The 17,288-nt window shown below is 39.9% G+C and overlaps 1 protein-coding gene across 1 annotated transcript; it reads left to right on the plus strand.

Moving 5' to 3' along the window:
- The first annotated feature begins 426 nt into the window (after nt 1-426).
- On the plus strand, nt 427-16,002 carry LOC132568261 (protein XRP2-like). Its single transcript, XM_060233888.1, has 5 exons — nt 427-646; nt 6,846-7,511; nt 8,627-8,741; nt 13,265-13,350; nt 14,061-16,002. The coding sequence occupies exons 1-5, from the start codon at nt 512-514 to the stop codon at nt 14,142-14,144; spliced, it is 1,086 nt and encodes a 361-aa protein (XP_060089871.1). The 5' UTR covers nt 427-511; the 3' UTR covers nt 14,145-16,002.
- The last annotated feature ends 1,286 nt before the right edge of the window (nt 16,003-17,288 follow it).

The following is a 17,288-nucleotide window of genomic DNA, read 5'->3' on the forward strand; positions in this document are numbered from 1 at the left end:
TGCCACTGGACTCAAACTTTGATCTGCTTCAGACCAACACGGCTACTCACCTGAATCCGTCTGTTAGCATGTGCAGAGAGCGTATCTACCGTGAAAGCCTGACTAACCTTCCTTCCCCCTCAAACTAAAAAGGCTTCCGGTATTCCAACTCTTTTCATAGAAATGTGCTTCTACATCCCAGGTCCCATAGGTATCAAAGAGCGACAGACGACGCTGCAGCTCCGCTCACAGACGACCTTACTCCGCCTCCCGAGGCGCGATGGGAGGGGAAGGACGGGAGGCGGGGAGAAAAGCAGGATTCGACAAGCGCACTTGACTGACGGGAATGATTCGGGAAACGCCGAATTCCTATTGGTCTTAGGTTTGCAAGCTCCGAAGAGCGGCCGTCGCCCTGGGAGACAGAGGAGGGAGAAGCCGGAAGCGAGCGCTAAGTGCGGCAGGCGGGGTCGGGTGAGGTTCATTTGGGCGGCTAGAGGAGGTGCTGACGGAAGCGGGCGAGTGGAGAGGGACCATGGGCTGCTTTTTTTCGAAGAGAAGAAAACAGGCCAAAGAGCCGCAGCTCGGTGCTGACAGCGGCGACCGAAATGCTGCTGGCGATGCGGGAACTGAGAAGCAGCCGCAGTACAGTTGGGACCAGCGAGCCAAGGTAAACCGCCATTCTGCTCTCCTCTCGAGCAGTCGCCCCTCCGCGGAGAGAAGGGAGACCCTCGAGGAAACGCGCGTCCCTTCCCACGTTGTCCGTCCCTCGCACACCCCTTTCTTGTGAGCCCTCCTGCCTTGGTCTCGCCTGCCCCCGCAAGGACCCGCTGCTCTTTCCCTTGGCTTCTTCGCCATCTCCTCTCCTGTGAAAGGAAGCCGGCTCTTGTCTTTGACCGGAGTGGGAGCGAACTTCCAGGCTCGGTCTGCTTCGAGCTTCTGGTGGTGTGGGCAGGTTCGGTGGTCATCTTTACGGACTCAGGGAAGCGCCGGGGTTTAGAGGTGGGGTTAGCTATCCCTTAGTACTCTGCAAGCTCCCTTGCTGTATTCTCAGAAGGAGAGGGCAGGAATCAAACGTGAATCCTCTTTTCCGTTATCTCCTCACTGTCTTTACACTCAAGAGTTGAATCTGATTTTATTAACATTTGAATCCACCTGCAGAAAACTCCTGTTCAAAAGTAGACCGGTTTCGCACTAGACCTTTAATCCTGTGGTTTAGCCCTGTCTCCAAATTGACATTCTACACTAGAATCAGAGAAACCAACTCTATGATTTTAGTGTAGAATGTCAGCTTGGGGACTGGGCTAAACCAGGATTAAAAGTCTAGTGTGAAATTGGTCTGCTCTTGTGAGGAGCAACTTCGGGATGAAACCGCTTTCAGTGCCAATTCAAGAAAATGAGTGTAGACAAGATAATGCAAAGCAAGACATAAGTGATGATGGTATGCAATGTAGATGGACATTTCAAATGTGTGCCAAGAGAGTATCTTCTGTCAAGTATAGAAATGTTGGGGTTCTGATTTCCCTCAGCAACTGGGTGCATGGAACCGAGGCTTGGTAGGGACTTCATCTAGTATAAGCAACACAGGGCTGGTGGGGTTTGTTAAACCCACTGATGGGTTTACTTTCTGCTCCTTTCAGGGACTTCTGACTCCAATGAGATTTCTACATTCGGTCTCTCTTGTTCAGTGTATCTCCAGTGCTCTTTCCCAATTATCTAAAGGGGAACGGGGATCCCCTCTCTTTTACCCCTGCCCCAGTTCTTTCAGTAGGTAGAGGAGTTGAGATATTAGCTTGTTAACTTGTGGTAGTTTAGATGCTAAGTTTATGGTTGTCTTTAAGATGCAACAGACCTTACTGAGTTTTCTTCCAGCAGCCTAATAGCGCAGTCCCTTTGTGAAAGTTAATCAGTGTTGGTGACAGTAGAAGTAGTTACAACTATCTGAAGGTGCTGGTATTTCTGGGGGTCCAGGCTAGTTGTCGTGAGAATCAAGTGGAGGTGAGGGGGAAAACATGAGCCACTTTCAGTCCCATCAGGATCAGGAAGGTGCCCTCTATCTCCCAGGGCAGCTCACATTCTAGCTGTATCTAAAGAAGTCAGTTTATAAAAAAGATAAAGGTAGTCCTTATACCCTACCACAAATTTTTGTTAGTCTTTTAAGGTGCTACTGGACTTTCACTCTTTTCTGCTGCTACAAACAGACTAACACAGCTAACTATCCTGATCCATCAGGAAAAAAGGTGGGGTACAACTAAATTAAATATATGAATATACATGTGCTTGTGCATTTTTTAATTATTTTTTGTAATAGTTCAAAGCTGCCTTGGTAGTTGTTGTAAGTGTGAAGATGTGGAATACAAGTTCTGGAAATAAGATCAATAAGATTAAAAATAGTGCTTGCCAGTGTGTTTGATATAAGTCATGCCTGTATGTTATTTCTTAATTCTTTTTCCCTAGTCATTCCTTCTGTCTAAGGGATGAGGCTGCCTGGCTAGCAGTGGCAAAAGCTCTCCTTCCCATGGGAGTCATTGTTTGTCAGTAATTAGCAGTACTTTTTCCACAACTCTATGCAAGCCTCTAGTTGATTGTGTAAATTTTTTCCCCTTGCCCCAGAGATCTTTTGTTTTAGCTGTCATTTGCATTGAACATGTGAGATAATGTGTCAGTATGGTACACTTGAATCATATTAAGGTCTTGCACTCTTTCTTTGCTAATTTCAACTTAGGGAACTTCCATGTAACCTTTGAGTAATTTCCTCTTGTGATGATTAAAAAAACCTTCCTTAATAGTACAAATATGGTTTACTGATTTATTTATGTCTCTGAAGTTAGCACTGTAGTGTTTGACTAATTGCATATGATGGGCTATAAGATCTTGCTTGAAAGAGAACACTTATCTTGTGAAGAATGAATTGCCAGACAAATTAACGAGTAGATCTTTTATCTAGTAATGCATATCAAATGTGTATGGGAGCGAACTTCCCACATAGATTCAGCAAGACAAATGGACTATGTATAAAAACATCTTAATTTGTAATTCAGTGAGACAAGCAGAATACAAATAAATTACCAGCTCAATAAATTATTACAATATAGATAATCCATTCTCAGTGACATACAGAATTGGAAAATATGTGTTCTTAGCATGGTCTCATCATCTTAAATTGTATAACTGATCTCCTTTCTGCTACTGTTTAATAGATAAACACTTATTTATAACAGTGTAGAGTTTATGGTCATTAAATAGATCCTCCCCCCCCCCCTTTACTAAGAATGAAGCTCTGTCCTTGGGGTTCTCATTTTTATCTGTATAACAGTCCTCTGAGATTGGGTTAAAAGATAGCGACACACCTGAGACTGCTGAATGGAAATTAGAATCTAGTTGTTGTTATATAGTATAGCTCTGTATTGTCCAAGACTGGATGCACTATGCAGGCTCTCAGAGAAAGCTTTATGGACTGAGAATCTTTAAAAAAGATACAGCCTACTTTTCTCCCTCAATGTGGGGCTCCAAAGCATCCTCACAACAACAGTCCTGTGAGGTAGATTAGGCTGACCGACTGGCCCAACAATGTCACCCAGCAAGCTTCAGTGGCACTGTAGGAATTCAGACCTGGATCTCCCAGATGCTAGTGCAAGCACTTCACCACACTGGGTCTGTTTATGAACTGGAGTCACTATCTCTATAGTGTCTAAGAAAAAGTTCCTTGAAGTACTTTGATAGATAATATGGTAAAGGTCAGCCCCTCATCTAAAGGTTGAAATTTTTCCTCTGGAAATCACTATAATTTTAAGACAAAACTTAAAACAAATTTAGTGTTGAATAAACTTTGTTTTATCTCCCTCATTCTTATGCAGGCTGTTAGAAGTGTGTTTCGAACTCCATTGTTTGGCGATAGGATGCACAGGTGCAGTGTGATTATTTGGATTTATAATTGGTTTTTCAAATGAAAGAAGCAGCAAAAAAGAGAAGGGAAAACTAGTCTAATTCAGTTCTATAAATCAGGTAGTTGCAAATTATATTCTTTCAGTTTTTATAGTTAGCCTCATCCAGCTTCCCTCGCATAGCATCTAAAGCCTTCAAGTGGATTACATCAAGCTGTGGGTTTAATCTAAAACTGATGGTTGGGGTGGGGGAGGATTGGAATTAAGATTAAGAAAACTGCTTGATAAGGGACTCATATCAGTGACCTTTTACATACTAAAATGTATTGTGACATAAGCTTAAGTTGATGCTCTCTTTTCTGTCATAGATTCCTCCATGGAACATGTGTTCCAAGAGTTGTTTCGAATGAATAACTTTTAACCATGTTAGCTATGCACACACATTAACACTACAAATGCAAAGCATAAAATGGTGTTTTCTCATTTTTAGGTTTATTTGGTTTATATCCCGCCCTCCCCAAAGCAGGCTCAGGGCGGCTTACAAGTTCACAGTGAAACAGCAATAAAACATTGAGTTAAACATTAAGTTAAAAACAATTAAATTAAAAACAATTCAAGTGCTAATTTTTAAAGAAGTATATATGAAAGAAATGGACTGCATAAGGTGTTAATTAATTTTGCTAGTGTGAGATTCTGCAACATATACTTTAAGACAGTCATTTTGAATGAAGTGATGTTGTGGTCTTCTGTTTTTGAAATCAGAATCCTATTCATGTATTGCTCTATAGATCTATGTTCCTTATGCCTTTAACCTGCTTCTTAATTCTGCTGTTCAGCAATAATGTTCTGAACTGACCTTTTTTGCAGCATTTTTCCTGTAGGTGAGATGCATACTTTCACTTTCTTTGTAGTTCTTAGTTCCGCTTGAATTTAGCTCAGTATGGAGAAGTCCATAAATGTTTCATGTTATTTCTGTTTCAAAGCTTTTACAGCGTACTTTCTTCAAGTAAGGCAATAAAGAAATCTACAGTTATCCCATTCAGTTCATACACGTTAAAACTGCACATTTAGATTTCCAATTACAAAAGTAAGTTGTATTCACAACAAATATAGTTAATGATCCTATTGAAACCTGCTTGTACTTTAGTTACATATTCAGTGGGATTTAACAGCAGAAACATTCTCTGGATTATACTAATAAAAATTACAGGTGAAACTTTAACAAGACACAGCTGTAAAGACACCTCGTATTAGCTCGCTCCAGATGTTACTGCATCCCGTTAACAGAGGGGGGGGGAGAATACATTAGCTCACAAGAAGTTTCCAGTCACAAGCCATAGGCTAGCAATAAGCTGTCTTGGCAGTCAAACAAGGCTATTATGCAGAATTCCCTGGAGAATGCTTAGCAGGTTGGACTCAACATTTTTAAAGGGCCACTTAAAATCAAGAAACATCCATCTGTTTAGAAAAATGTACTGAAATTGTGCAAGACTGATTCAGCAAGAACTGGGCTAGCTGCCCAAATTGTAACTTTTTTTCAGTGCACAAAGAGTGGTGTGGTGTACAAATCTTACGATCAATTTTGGTGCAGGTTTGGAGGAAGAAGGTTGTTCTTTCTTTCTGAAGGAAACTAGTAAAGCTTATTCTATTAGAGGAAGTTAAGATGGATTTCAATAGGGTTTCAACTGTATTGTTGAAGTTGCCAAATCTAAGAGAAAAGGGAAGCCAAGAAGTGGCCGTTTGGCATAGAACCCACATGAAACTTCCCTATACAGAATCAAACCATTGGTCCATTAAGGTCAGTGTTGTCTACACAGACTGGCAGCAGCTATCCAGCATCTCAGGTCTTTCATATCACTTATTGACTGGTTGTTTTAACTGGAGATTCTGGGGATTGAACCTTGAATCTTCTCAGAGGCTCTTCCCCTCAAGCTATAGATGATTGATCTCCTTTATTTCTGTTTTTAGCACATTTACAAATGTAACCTGTTCTATCCCATCCTCATGTTCTGAGGCTTTTTGTATAAATTGTGACCACTTAAATACTGTATTATTGTTCATTAATTCTTGAGTTTCAGGTGGTTTTATTATTTTAATTTTTCTGGAATTTGTAAGTAAGCCAAAGAAGTAGAAATGCCACAGTATTTAATCGAGAAGTTAAAATAAATAGTTGAAGGTTATTTAGTCATTCTTTGTTTGGTTCTATAAGGATATGTTGGCTAGAACTGTACTATATCTAATCCATTATACAGTGTATCCTGTTACTTTAGTTTGTAACAACATCAGCCTCTAACAAAGAACCTTTGCAGCCTAAACATTTTCTGAGCAGAATGTCACTCCCTAAACAATAATCCTTCCTCACATCTGTGTTTACATCAGCTCAGCTGCTTGACGTATGTAAATTGCAAACCTTAAATACAAAAGTATAATTTTTCCCAGTCTGACAATGTTCATGACCATTAGTTAACAGGGACTACTTTCATGTGTTGTTCTTTATACTCTATTTCAAGAAACCATTTAATATAACTGCATGTTTTGCTCAAACACTTGTGCCAAGAGTAATCAATCCAGTTAATAAGCACCTTTATTATATTTGGAAATGAGCAGAACAGCCACCTATGTCTGTATAATAGATTTTTTTATTAAGGTAGAGCACTAAACTGGTCAAGAACAATTTGAGTGTTTGACCCATCAAAAATGAGTTTATGTAGTTTTAGTGTTCACTTATTCAAGCAAGATAGGAGTAAAGGATGCTGTAACCATTAACAGGTTTGATATTTATCCTTATTTCAATGACACAGTAGTTAGCACTAGGAAAGTGTGGAGTCAGAATTTCTGTTGAATTAGGTTTTAAATATTTAGGTCAATTTTTCAGGGTAAACTGTTCACTTCAATGTGATCATCCTGCATGGTTGTATAACTAGCTTAATTTTGCCTGTGGGGTATAAAATGCAGTCCTGCTACATAATATTGTCTCTCTTCCAGATTGATCCAAAAGACTATATGTTTTCTGGACTCAAGAATGAAACAGTGGGACGTTTACCTGGGAAAGTTGGAGGTCAACAGTTTGTTATTCAGGACTGTGAGAACTGCAATATCTACATCTTTGACCACTCAGCTACAATCACTATTGATGACTGTACGGGCTGCCGAATCTTTTTAGGACCTGTAAAAGGCAGTGTGTTTTTCCGTGATTGCAAGGACTGTAAATGTATAGTGGCTTGCCAACAGTTTCGTACAAGGGACTGCAGGAAGATGGAAGTGTTTTTGTGCTGTGCCACCCAACCCATTATAGAATCCTCTACAGGTATGAAGTTTGGATGTTTCCAGTACTACTATCCAGAGCTGGCTTTGCAGCTGAAAGATGCTGGTCTGAGTATCTTCAACAACACATGGAGTAATATCCATGACTTCACGCCAGTTTCAGGAGAGAACAATTGGGGTCTTCTACCAGAGGATGCTCTAGCTCAGGATGCAGTACCCCTTCCAACAACTGAAGAACTGAAGGCTGTGAGAATTTCAACTGATGCCAACAAGAGCATAATTCCAGTAACACGGGGGCAACGTCCAAAGTGCAGTGAGGAGTCTTGCCTGGTAGTGTTCTTTGCTGGGGATTATGCAACTGCAAATGCTAGGAAATTGATTGATGAGGTAAGAAGCACTTTGCTGTGTCTCACTCTGTGTCTTCAGAAGTATGTCTGGAAATTTTAGAAACTTTCTAGGGACAGTTACAGATGAAGCTTATTAGCTTTGAGATCACTGCTTAGTAATCACACTTCATATGGACAAGCTACACAATGCCACTGTATACTATTTTGACCATTCTTTACAAGGTACAATTTATAAAGCAATGAGAAAAGCTCCCTAGGCAGGCATTCAAGAATCTGAATTTCAGAAAAGTATTTTGTGGGCTATTTATTGTATTCCTTGTTGCTCTTGCAGGAAATATAGTTTGCTATAAGGAGAACAGGGAAGGGGTTGTAGAACATGACCGGGAAGAAACAGCTGCATTCTTTGACCACCAGAATTTAATTCAGTCAATCAAAATTGACGTTCAGTTTTAAGGGCTTGCGATATGTATTTAACTCCACATGTATTTCTCAAGATTGCAAATGCTGTAATATAGTTTATGTTTTTTTGGATAATTTCAGAGGATGGAATAGGTTTTTAATTACTTGCAACAGTGAAGGCTAATGAGACTGTCACTTTTATAACAAAAATAGTATATTTTGTAGTATGCATTGCACTCTATGTTGCTTGTATTGAGGGTGCTATATGAATCAGGCCATCAGCATTGACCTGATTCTTACTGTGTCTGTATGAAAATTGATTTTTAACTATATAACTAAAATTGCTTTGTATAAACCTTACCACGTTTCATTATGCAGGGCACTTTTAAGTGGGTTACATTGATTATAATGCAGAGTGCTTCATTAATGGCCAGTCTCTCCCACTAACTAAAACACTTCTGTCTTCCCAGTACAGGGGTCTCGGTGTCTTAATCTTATCAAAGCTTTATTCATGATTCATGCATGCCCATTTTCAAGTGTGTTTTATCCTTTGGAGCATGTTATGTGAATAAAAGATTCAGAAGATTAAGGTGCCAATTCAATGGGAGCACAGCATAAAAATCAAGGAAGAAACTGACTTCCATATTGGAAATACAATTAGTATTTACCTATCATCTTGGGCCGTTGCTTCTAAAAATATACATTAAATACATTAAACAATATTCAGCGATACTAATTATGGTTTAAATTCAACAGATGACTGGAAGAGGCTTCTCCTTGGTACAGACTAAGGAAGTTCCAATGAAAGCTGATGATGCACAAAGGGTATTCCAGCAAAAAGCATCTGACTTTATTTCTTCCCTTGAAAAAGGTATGACTATTCTAAACTGCTGTTTACATAAAAATCTACTTAGCAGCATTTGTAAGGTGAAGGTTTATAGAAAAATTAATGGAATATAGCATAAGCTTTCATAAAATTCAGATTTGGCCCATTGTACTTATTAAATCTCAACAAGTTTTGGTGGCATTTGGCTATCTTATGGTAATATTCTATGAATGGCTTTTCTTTCTGTGGAGGCTGAAAGAGAGACTTGCATCACTTCCTCCTGCTGCAGGTTTCTAGTTTGTTCTCTGCAGTGTTTCTTTGATCCACTGACCTGCAGGAGCACATGAAAGGTTACAGTAAGAGGCAGAAGTAGTTGCCTTTTTCTAGTGTTGCTGTTCATACTGCCTAGGGTTCAAGCCATAGGCTTGGTTCTAAAGAACTAAAAATGAGAGTTTGTATTCATCAAATCTTTGGTAATCCATGCTTCTTATTTCATTCCCTTGTGCTTCTCTTCTGTTCACCGTTCTTCCAGAGGGTTGAAGGTATCAGAAATGAAACAAAGGGTTTGGAGGGCTGCAGTGTCCATGGGGAATTGGTGACAATTGCTTCTCTCCTCCAGAGCCCTTTGGTAAAAAGAAGAAATCAAAGAGGAATTGGCAAAGACCCAACTTGTAGACTCTGCACTGACAGTTCTTCTTTTCATGTACTAATATCTTATGGGCAGGTTTCTCAAACATGCTAGAAACTGTTAGTAACATTGGCTTCAAGATAATACTTTAAATATAGAAGTTCAGGAATCCAGAGCACACAAGTCGTATTGAGATCACTGAGAATGATGTGCTTAATTTTGTTTATGCTTTAAATGATCTAGAATATGAAGATAATATTTTTACTGAAACACCCAACACTAATGTAGAAAATAGTAGGTGGTAGTGTTCCAATAAAGTTTAAATGTGATGTTTCCACTCTTAACTGATAAATTGGAGCTATTACAGAAAACAGTAAAATGAAGCAAATGGGTTATTTGTGGTATTTGTGACAAAATTGGATCTTGATAGTATACAACATATAGTACAGATTCAGAATTTGGTCATTACAGAATCACTGCATAAAGAACATGAATTCATCATTTAAGTGCTTTAAAGATATCTTGGGAATCGCAAATACATTGCCTTCAGTTTCATGATCTATGAAATTGATTTAGTAGCATCTGAAGATGTGGCTTGCTCTAAATCCCGCAAAAGTCTTTTCAGCATTTTTCCTTTGTAGAACCAGCTTTTTATATCTTATTGTCCAGGAGTGGCCAAACTTGCTTAATGGAAGAGTCACATAGAATAAACATCAGGTGTTTGAGAGCCACAAGACATGAATGCCAGATGTTTGAGAGCTAGGAGGAAGGAAATAGATGGGGGAGGGAAGGAGAGGTGGAAAAAAAGCAACTTTAACTTTAAAAGCATTCTCCAAGCCTTTGGCTGGCTTGACTTGGAGAAGTGATTTAAAGAGACAAATTGTGGAGATCTGGGCCTTACCTGAACTAGTACCATATCGTAGGACCTGCAGGACCAAGCTGTTCCACCGGGCTTATGGTTGAGGCAGCAGGCATCCTATTATCCATCATTTGGCCTCCCTTGTGGGGACATTGTGCCCTTGTGGTGACACTGTACCTTACTGTAGTGCTACCTTATCTTATTGCTATTGCCATCATTTAAATGTGGGCCTATAACTGGTTACTTGATATGCTGTGCCCTTTTCGCCGGTGGCACATTTTATTTATTGTTTTTACTGTTTAATTTTAATATGGTGTGTTAACTTTGTTCTATAGGTTTTTGTTGTTATTATATGTTGTGATCTGTCTTAAGCCCGGTTACAGGAAAAGGTGGAATATAAGCCTACAAAATAAATAAAAATAAATAAACAGTGCCATCTCCAAGCTGGCCGATGAGGTGGTGGGGGCTTCGAGAGCCACTTAATGTATGAAAGAGCCATGTGTGGCTCCTGAGCCACAGTTTTGCCACCCCTGTTATTGTCCGTCTGATTCCTTTCTGACACATCTTTCATTATGACTCCTCAGTATGTTTATGTGTTCATGCTGTTCAGTAGCTTCAGATAGCTTCTGTCCTGTGGTTTGCACAGTGAACCTTTGCATTTCATGCTCCCCATTCAGTATTGACAGGACCACAGAGAGGAATAGTTGAGAAAAAGCCAATTTCTTTCCCTTCTCTTTTATTGTTTGGGAAGTACTAGTTTACAGTTTCCACTTGTTTTTTAAAGCTGAAAATGTTATGTTTGATATCTGATAACTTCTGACCAGGAGTTAACTTGCTTAGGTTATTCATGGTTTTATTAAAACCCTGTCCAGAATTGTTGAGATAGTTGTTGCACTAGAATAAATACATTAGAAAGAGGAGTATGTTTGGGGAGGACAGTCAGTCATGTATGCAGGGGATGGGGGAGAGAAGAATGCACGTCCTTTTGAGCTAATATTTCTACCAGTGCTGTGTGTGGAGGGGGGTGTAACTTGTAAGGAAATGTGCTTGCTTTTTTCCCCCGTTTGCTTTTGCAAACAAGTGTCATCCTGTAATTCTTGCTTGCACTACTTGTTCATAAGCATGGTTTAATACCTCAACAATTGCTACTGGCCACTGTCTCTTTCAGTGATCTCCTTAAATGATTTGGATGAAGGAATAGAGGGAATGTGTATTAAATTTGCAGCTTATACTAAATTGGGAGGGGTAGCAAATACACTAGAAGACAGAATCAGCGTACAGGATGTCTTGACAGGCTGGAAAACTGGGCTAAAATAAATAAAATGAATTTCAATGGGGATAAATGTAAAGTTCTGCATTCAGGTAGGACAAATCCAATACATAATTATAGGATGAGGGAAACTGTCTTGACAGTAGTATGTGAGAATAGGATCTAGGCATCTTAGTGGACCATAGTCAACATGAGTCAGTAGTGCGATGCTGTAGCTAAAAAGGCAAATTCAATTTTGGGCTGTACCAACAGAAGTCTAGATGTTCTGGTTAGACCTAGATGTTCTGGTTAGACCTCACTTAGAGTATTGTGTTCAAGTTTGGGGCACCACAATTTGCGAAGGATATAGACAGGCTGGAATGTGTCCACAGGAGGGCAACGAAGATGATGAGGGGTCTAGGGACCAGGTCTTATGAGGAAAGGCTGAAGGAGCTGGGTATGTTTAGCCTAGAAAGGAGATGACTGATATGATCACCATTTTCAAGTACTCGAAGGGCTGTCATATAGAAGATGGTGCAGAGTTGTTTTCTGTTGCCCCAGAAGGTTAGATCAGCACCAACAGGTTGAAATTAAATCAAAAGAACTTTCAACTAAACATTAGGAAGAACTTCCTGACAGTGAGAGTAGTTTCTCAGTGGAACAAGCTTCCTTGGGAAGTGGTCGGCTCTCCTTCAGAGGTTTTTAAACAGACTAAATGGCCATCTGACAAAAATGCTGATTCTGTGAACTTAGGAAGATCATGGAAGGGAGGGCAGGAAGGGTTACATCAGTGCTTCCCGTGGTCCTTACATGCCCAGAGAAATGCTGATAACTGCCTTAGAGTCAGGCAGCAGTTTTTCTCCTGGCCAGTTTGGCCAGGGATCATGGAGGTTTTTGTTTTGTTTTTTTGCCATCTTTTATACATGGAGCAGGGGTTGCTGGGGAGGTATTTGTAAATTTCCTGCATTGTGCAGGGGTTGGACTAGATGACCCTGGAAATCTCTTCCAGCTCTATGATCCTTTTCCTGGTATCTCTTTCTGGTAGACTTTTCTGGGGGAAGGGAAGAAGTTTTCCTTACACAGGGCCTGCTTCAGTTTAAGAGCAAGCAACAGCCTAGAATGCCTAGGCTACTGCCATTTGGAACAGCTGTAAAGGAGAGAGAAACTGGAAGCTACACTTGGTCATGCAGACTGAAAGAGGAGGAGCTCTGACCTCTGGGACTGTCATCTGTTGCCAGGATTTCCTGGTGGCCATGAGTGGGTGGGAGAACTATTGCAGAACAGAGGAAAATATTGCGTGGAAGCTCAGTTGTGCCTGGAGAGGTCCTCAGTTAGAGGGAGGGCAAATTAACGTGTTGCATTATTTGTTGTGAGTTGTCATGGAGACCCATACAACAGGAAAGGCAGGCAATACTTTAAATCTGAATGTTATTGTATTAATACTTCTAATAAAGACAGCTGTATCACTAAGGCTTTTAAAAAGTACTGTTGCACTTCAGTTTAACATACTGTTTTAGTTCATAGCTATGAAGGATTGGATACAATGTAGAGAAGCAGTGGGGTGTAATGGTTAGAGTAGCACACTCAGATGTGGGAAGCCTGTGTTCAAATCACCATTCTACCATGAAGCTTGCTGGGTGACTTATGTTGCTGTGTGTCTGTCCCTCCCAACTTAATTTGCCTGATTGTGAGAGTCAAACTGGGTAAACCATATATATTGCCTTGAGTTCCTTGAAAGGAAGAATGGATGAAAATGAAGAGATGAAAAATAAGTATACTAAAGGCAGTAGTTGAACAGAGATCCTATTAAGCACACTATAATTCTTCTGTAGGTTCTGTTATTGCTCTGGAGTTCAATGGAGATGGTTCCATAGCAGCCTGTCAAGACATTATTGCTAAGGTCTTCACCAGTACTAAGGTGAGTGATAGTGTAGATTCCTAATGTTCCTAAAGAACACAAATTGCACAGTTCGCCTCTGAATTATGCTAGCTCACAAGAACTTTGTCCTGAATTCTGAAACTATTTTCTGTTTCAGATTTTCAGTGGTTTGTAAAATAATAGGTGCTTGCATTAAATAAGAAGTCTTTATCCTGCATTCTTGATTATGTTCATAATAAAACATTCAGCATAAAATAACATATTCAGTGACTTGACAGTAGTACTATAGCTGTTTGCAAAAGTAATTAGCAGCACTTTGCTTTTTGAAACAGTGGTAGTTATTCCAAAAGGTATCTTGGTAGTACAGTATTCCTGTGTTTGCCGTATCAACGTAATAGGGAATAAGTTCTTTCAGTTTTAATTACACTATTTACTGCTGAAATTATTGCAGGAGTGAACTGTTGTTTAAAATGTAAACGGCGTACTTGTGAGAAATTTCCAAAGCTATTTTATGAAGACGTCATCTAGACATCATCTAGAATAAAGTTAGTGGAAGCTGATTTAATTTCTAGTTGAAATAACTTGAACTTATGTTCCAATTGTAGTGGCAGGGTGATTTCCTAGTTGTTAATGGTATGTATTTCTTTGATAGTAAAAACTATAATTACACTGTCTTCTTGGCGATATCTTATTAGATATGACTACTGTGGTTAACAATTTAACATTTCCCCCTTTTTATTCTAAAACAGGTTTTTGTATCTGAAGACAAGACATCTGCTTCCAGAGAGGTAGACAGCTTCTATAACTTTGCTGATATGCAGATGGGAATGTGAAACAAATGTGACACAGAAATGTTACTCACAGGTGATCACATTGACAATTGAGATATATTTAGGTTTGTATATCTTGTCTGCATTGATAGTCAAATATTCAATAGTAAATTACTTACTTTTACAAAAAGAATAACATTGACTGCATTCTACAAACACCATATTTTTATAAGGTGATATTAAGTATAATTTCAGTACTCATCTCCTGTAATGTATATAATGTGATGGCATCCAAAGTTTTCTTGCCAGTTTTCCTGACATCAGAAAGGTGGTACATATGAACATTTGTCTTGATGAAGGTTCAGATGGATTTAACTGATTTGCAACTTCTGAATTGGTGTTTAAAAAAAACAAACAACCGTTCCCATTGTAGGTAACATGCTTTCACCAAAAACAAGTGTGGTCATGCCAAAATTAAACTCTTCCTGATCACATTGGGATTGGGAAAGATTTAAGCAAGCCTCCAACTGATTTTAGTGTGACTTCGCTAGATCATATTTTGTGAGCATTGGAGCTGCTAGTTGCTTGAATGTTTTCCTCTGAAGTCCCAGGTTCTAGCTCTTCTCAGGATGTAGCAGCATAGTGGTTCATATACTCTGGAAATATAAGCAGTTTATGTGAGGGGTGCAGATGCATGACACAAGTGTTTTTGCTTCTGATGCAAGCAAAAAGTGGAGACTTGTGGCTCATTCTGCTGGTTCTGTTAACATCCTGCTCTGGGTGTTTTTGTTCTTTGAAGGGATAGACTGGGATATCCAAAAGAAGCAGGACTTATGGGAAAAAATTCACTTCTGATTGCCTTCTGATATAAAATCCACAGTGGAAGATCACAGATCTTGCACATGAAGATCTGTAGGGAGGCAGCATTGATTTCATTTTATTATTTTTGCTACCTGTGATTCTCAAGATTTTAAAAGAAGGAACATTTGTAGGACTTTAAGGAATTACATCATCAATACTACTATATCTTAAAATGAACCTGGTAACACGGTTGTTATCTTTCATATATTTTGAGTACAATATTAAGTTTAATGCAATTTTAAGAATACAAGCTATGAAGTTAAATCCTTAAGATCTGTGCAAGTCACAAAAAAACTATTGTAAGAGAGATTTTGTCAAATCCCTCTTCTGGCCACTGTCCCCTACACCTTGTCCTCTAAAGCTGAGGAGTTGCATTCTGAGGCATAGAGAGCTGCAGTGTGAAGAGGTATGTGGCAAAATCTCTCTGCAAGCAAGTCCCTTAAGATCTGCCTCACATTCTCATCCATGCTGAACCTGGGCCTTGGAAAGGAAGTCAGCTTTGCGTAAACTGAGTGATGTTCCACAGTTCCACTAATTATACTGAGGTGTAATTTGTGTTCTTTTAAAAAAAAGTCATTGTGTTTACTCTTATTCCACAATGACTGTCAAGATGTGCTATATGTAAATAAGGGTGTTTCTCCTATATTAACACTTTATACTGGCTAAAGACTACCTGAGGGGTTTTTTTTAATTAATATATGAGACTTCAGCACGAAATTGAACTTCAATCAGTCAGTGAAAATTCCCTGCCACATGCAGGGAGAAATCATTGTAGATCAAAATGGGTAGCTAGTTTGTCAAATCAGTCAAGATTTTTAAAAACATTTTCTGTTTTCTTTTATACAGTCAAAATTGAAGGATTTTTTATAGTTTCTAAAATATTTTAATTAAACATTGCCAGTTGAAAAATATTCTTTACAATGTAAAATGCATCATCTATGTCATTGATATCTATTGTATTACAGTATGTGCTTTATCAAAGTTTTGTTTGTTATGGCTTTTATACACTGCTTGTCTAGCTTTTGTGATATGTGATTTGTAATAAATAATTCCATAAAAATGCCTCTTAGTTTTTATTAAAATGTGGAAAAATGTATGCTGATCTCAACCAATCTGTTCAGTGTCATCATACACAGGGGCCGTTTTCCCACTAGCGTTTGCTCCGTCGTAGCGCCCCATTTACCTCCGGATCTTCTCTTGGATTTCCCACATGCTGCTCCGGCGCTGCGGTTTGCTCCGGCGCTACAGGGATTTTACGCCGGAGTATGTTTTCCAGCATGTTGCCGGAGTTTCCGAAAAGCTCCGGATCCACTCCGGATCCACTCAGCGGAGTTTGCTGTGGGAAATCCATCCACGCCGGATCGACTGCTTTGTGGGCGTCACCCTCCCCCTTTTCCGTCCTCCCACCCCATCCACCCTCTTGGCCAATCATCACCCTTTCGCGGCGCTTCCCCGAAGTGCCGGCGCGTCCATTTTTTTTTTTAAAAAAAGCATCTCAGTTTTGCGTAATAGCGATATTACGAAATAACAACCCCTCCCGGAATAGCCTCGTTTGCAGTTTTTTTTTGCAATGTTGCGCTGTCTCTCCGCTGTTACACCATTTCAACAGTGGATGCATTAATGTTTTTTTATTTTTTTCTTACTTCACTAAACCGGTCATTACGAGTGATGTTTCGTTACTTCGTAGTTGCGTTACAAATAACACATTTCGGCGGATACGTGATTATTGATAATATGCATTATTATTGGTAGGGTGTTAGGTTTGCGAGACTCTGATGGGTGCTATGGCGAGGGTCTCGCGAGAATTGCGGACGATACATTATAGTTGAGGGTGTTGGGTCTCGCGAGAATTGCAGCTGCGGAGCTAGAATCAGGGAATCGCCCACATCATGCTGCCGATGCTAGTGGCCAATCATGAGGCGAGAAGCAGCTGTCGTCACAATTTGCAGGAGCCGAACAGAACACTGGGAGGAAGAAGGGACAGATATTGCTGGCCGCCATTGAGCATCTTACTCCCGCCACCGCACAGCAGGTCCGTTTAAGAGAAGCTTGACTTTTATCTTTTATCGCAATAGCGATACTTCGTACCAACGAAACTACAAAACGTAAGTGGTTGGCCGGTGATAGGGAGCCATGGGGAAAACCTTAATGAAACCGCCCCTAGATGAAGGGAGACGTTGGTGTTTGGCACTTATTATACCCGCGACACTCCTCCGCCTTCTGCCTCCCTCCCCCCCCCCCCCCGCTTGCGTGGTACTGTTGATTTCTCTGCATTGCTATAGGTTCAAGCGGCGTGAACCCAAGCAGTGCGTTGCAGGAACAGGAACACAGCCAGGTTTTTACTGA

Source organism: Heteronotia binoei, chromosome 3 (assembly GCF_032191835.1).
Source record: "Heteronotia binoei isolate CCM8104 ecotype False Entrance Well chromosome 3, APGP_CSIRO_Hbin_v1, whole genome shotgun sequence".
Lineage (NCBI taxonomy): Eukaryota > Metazoa > Chordata > Lepidosauria > Squamata > Gekkonidae > Heteronotia > Heteronotia binoei.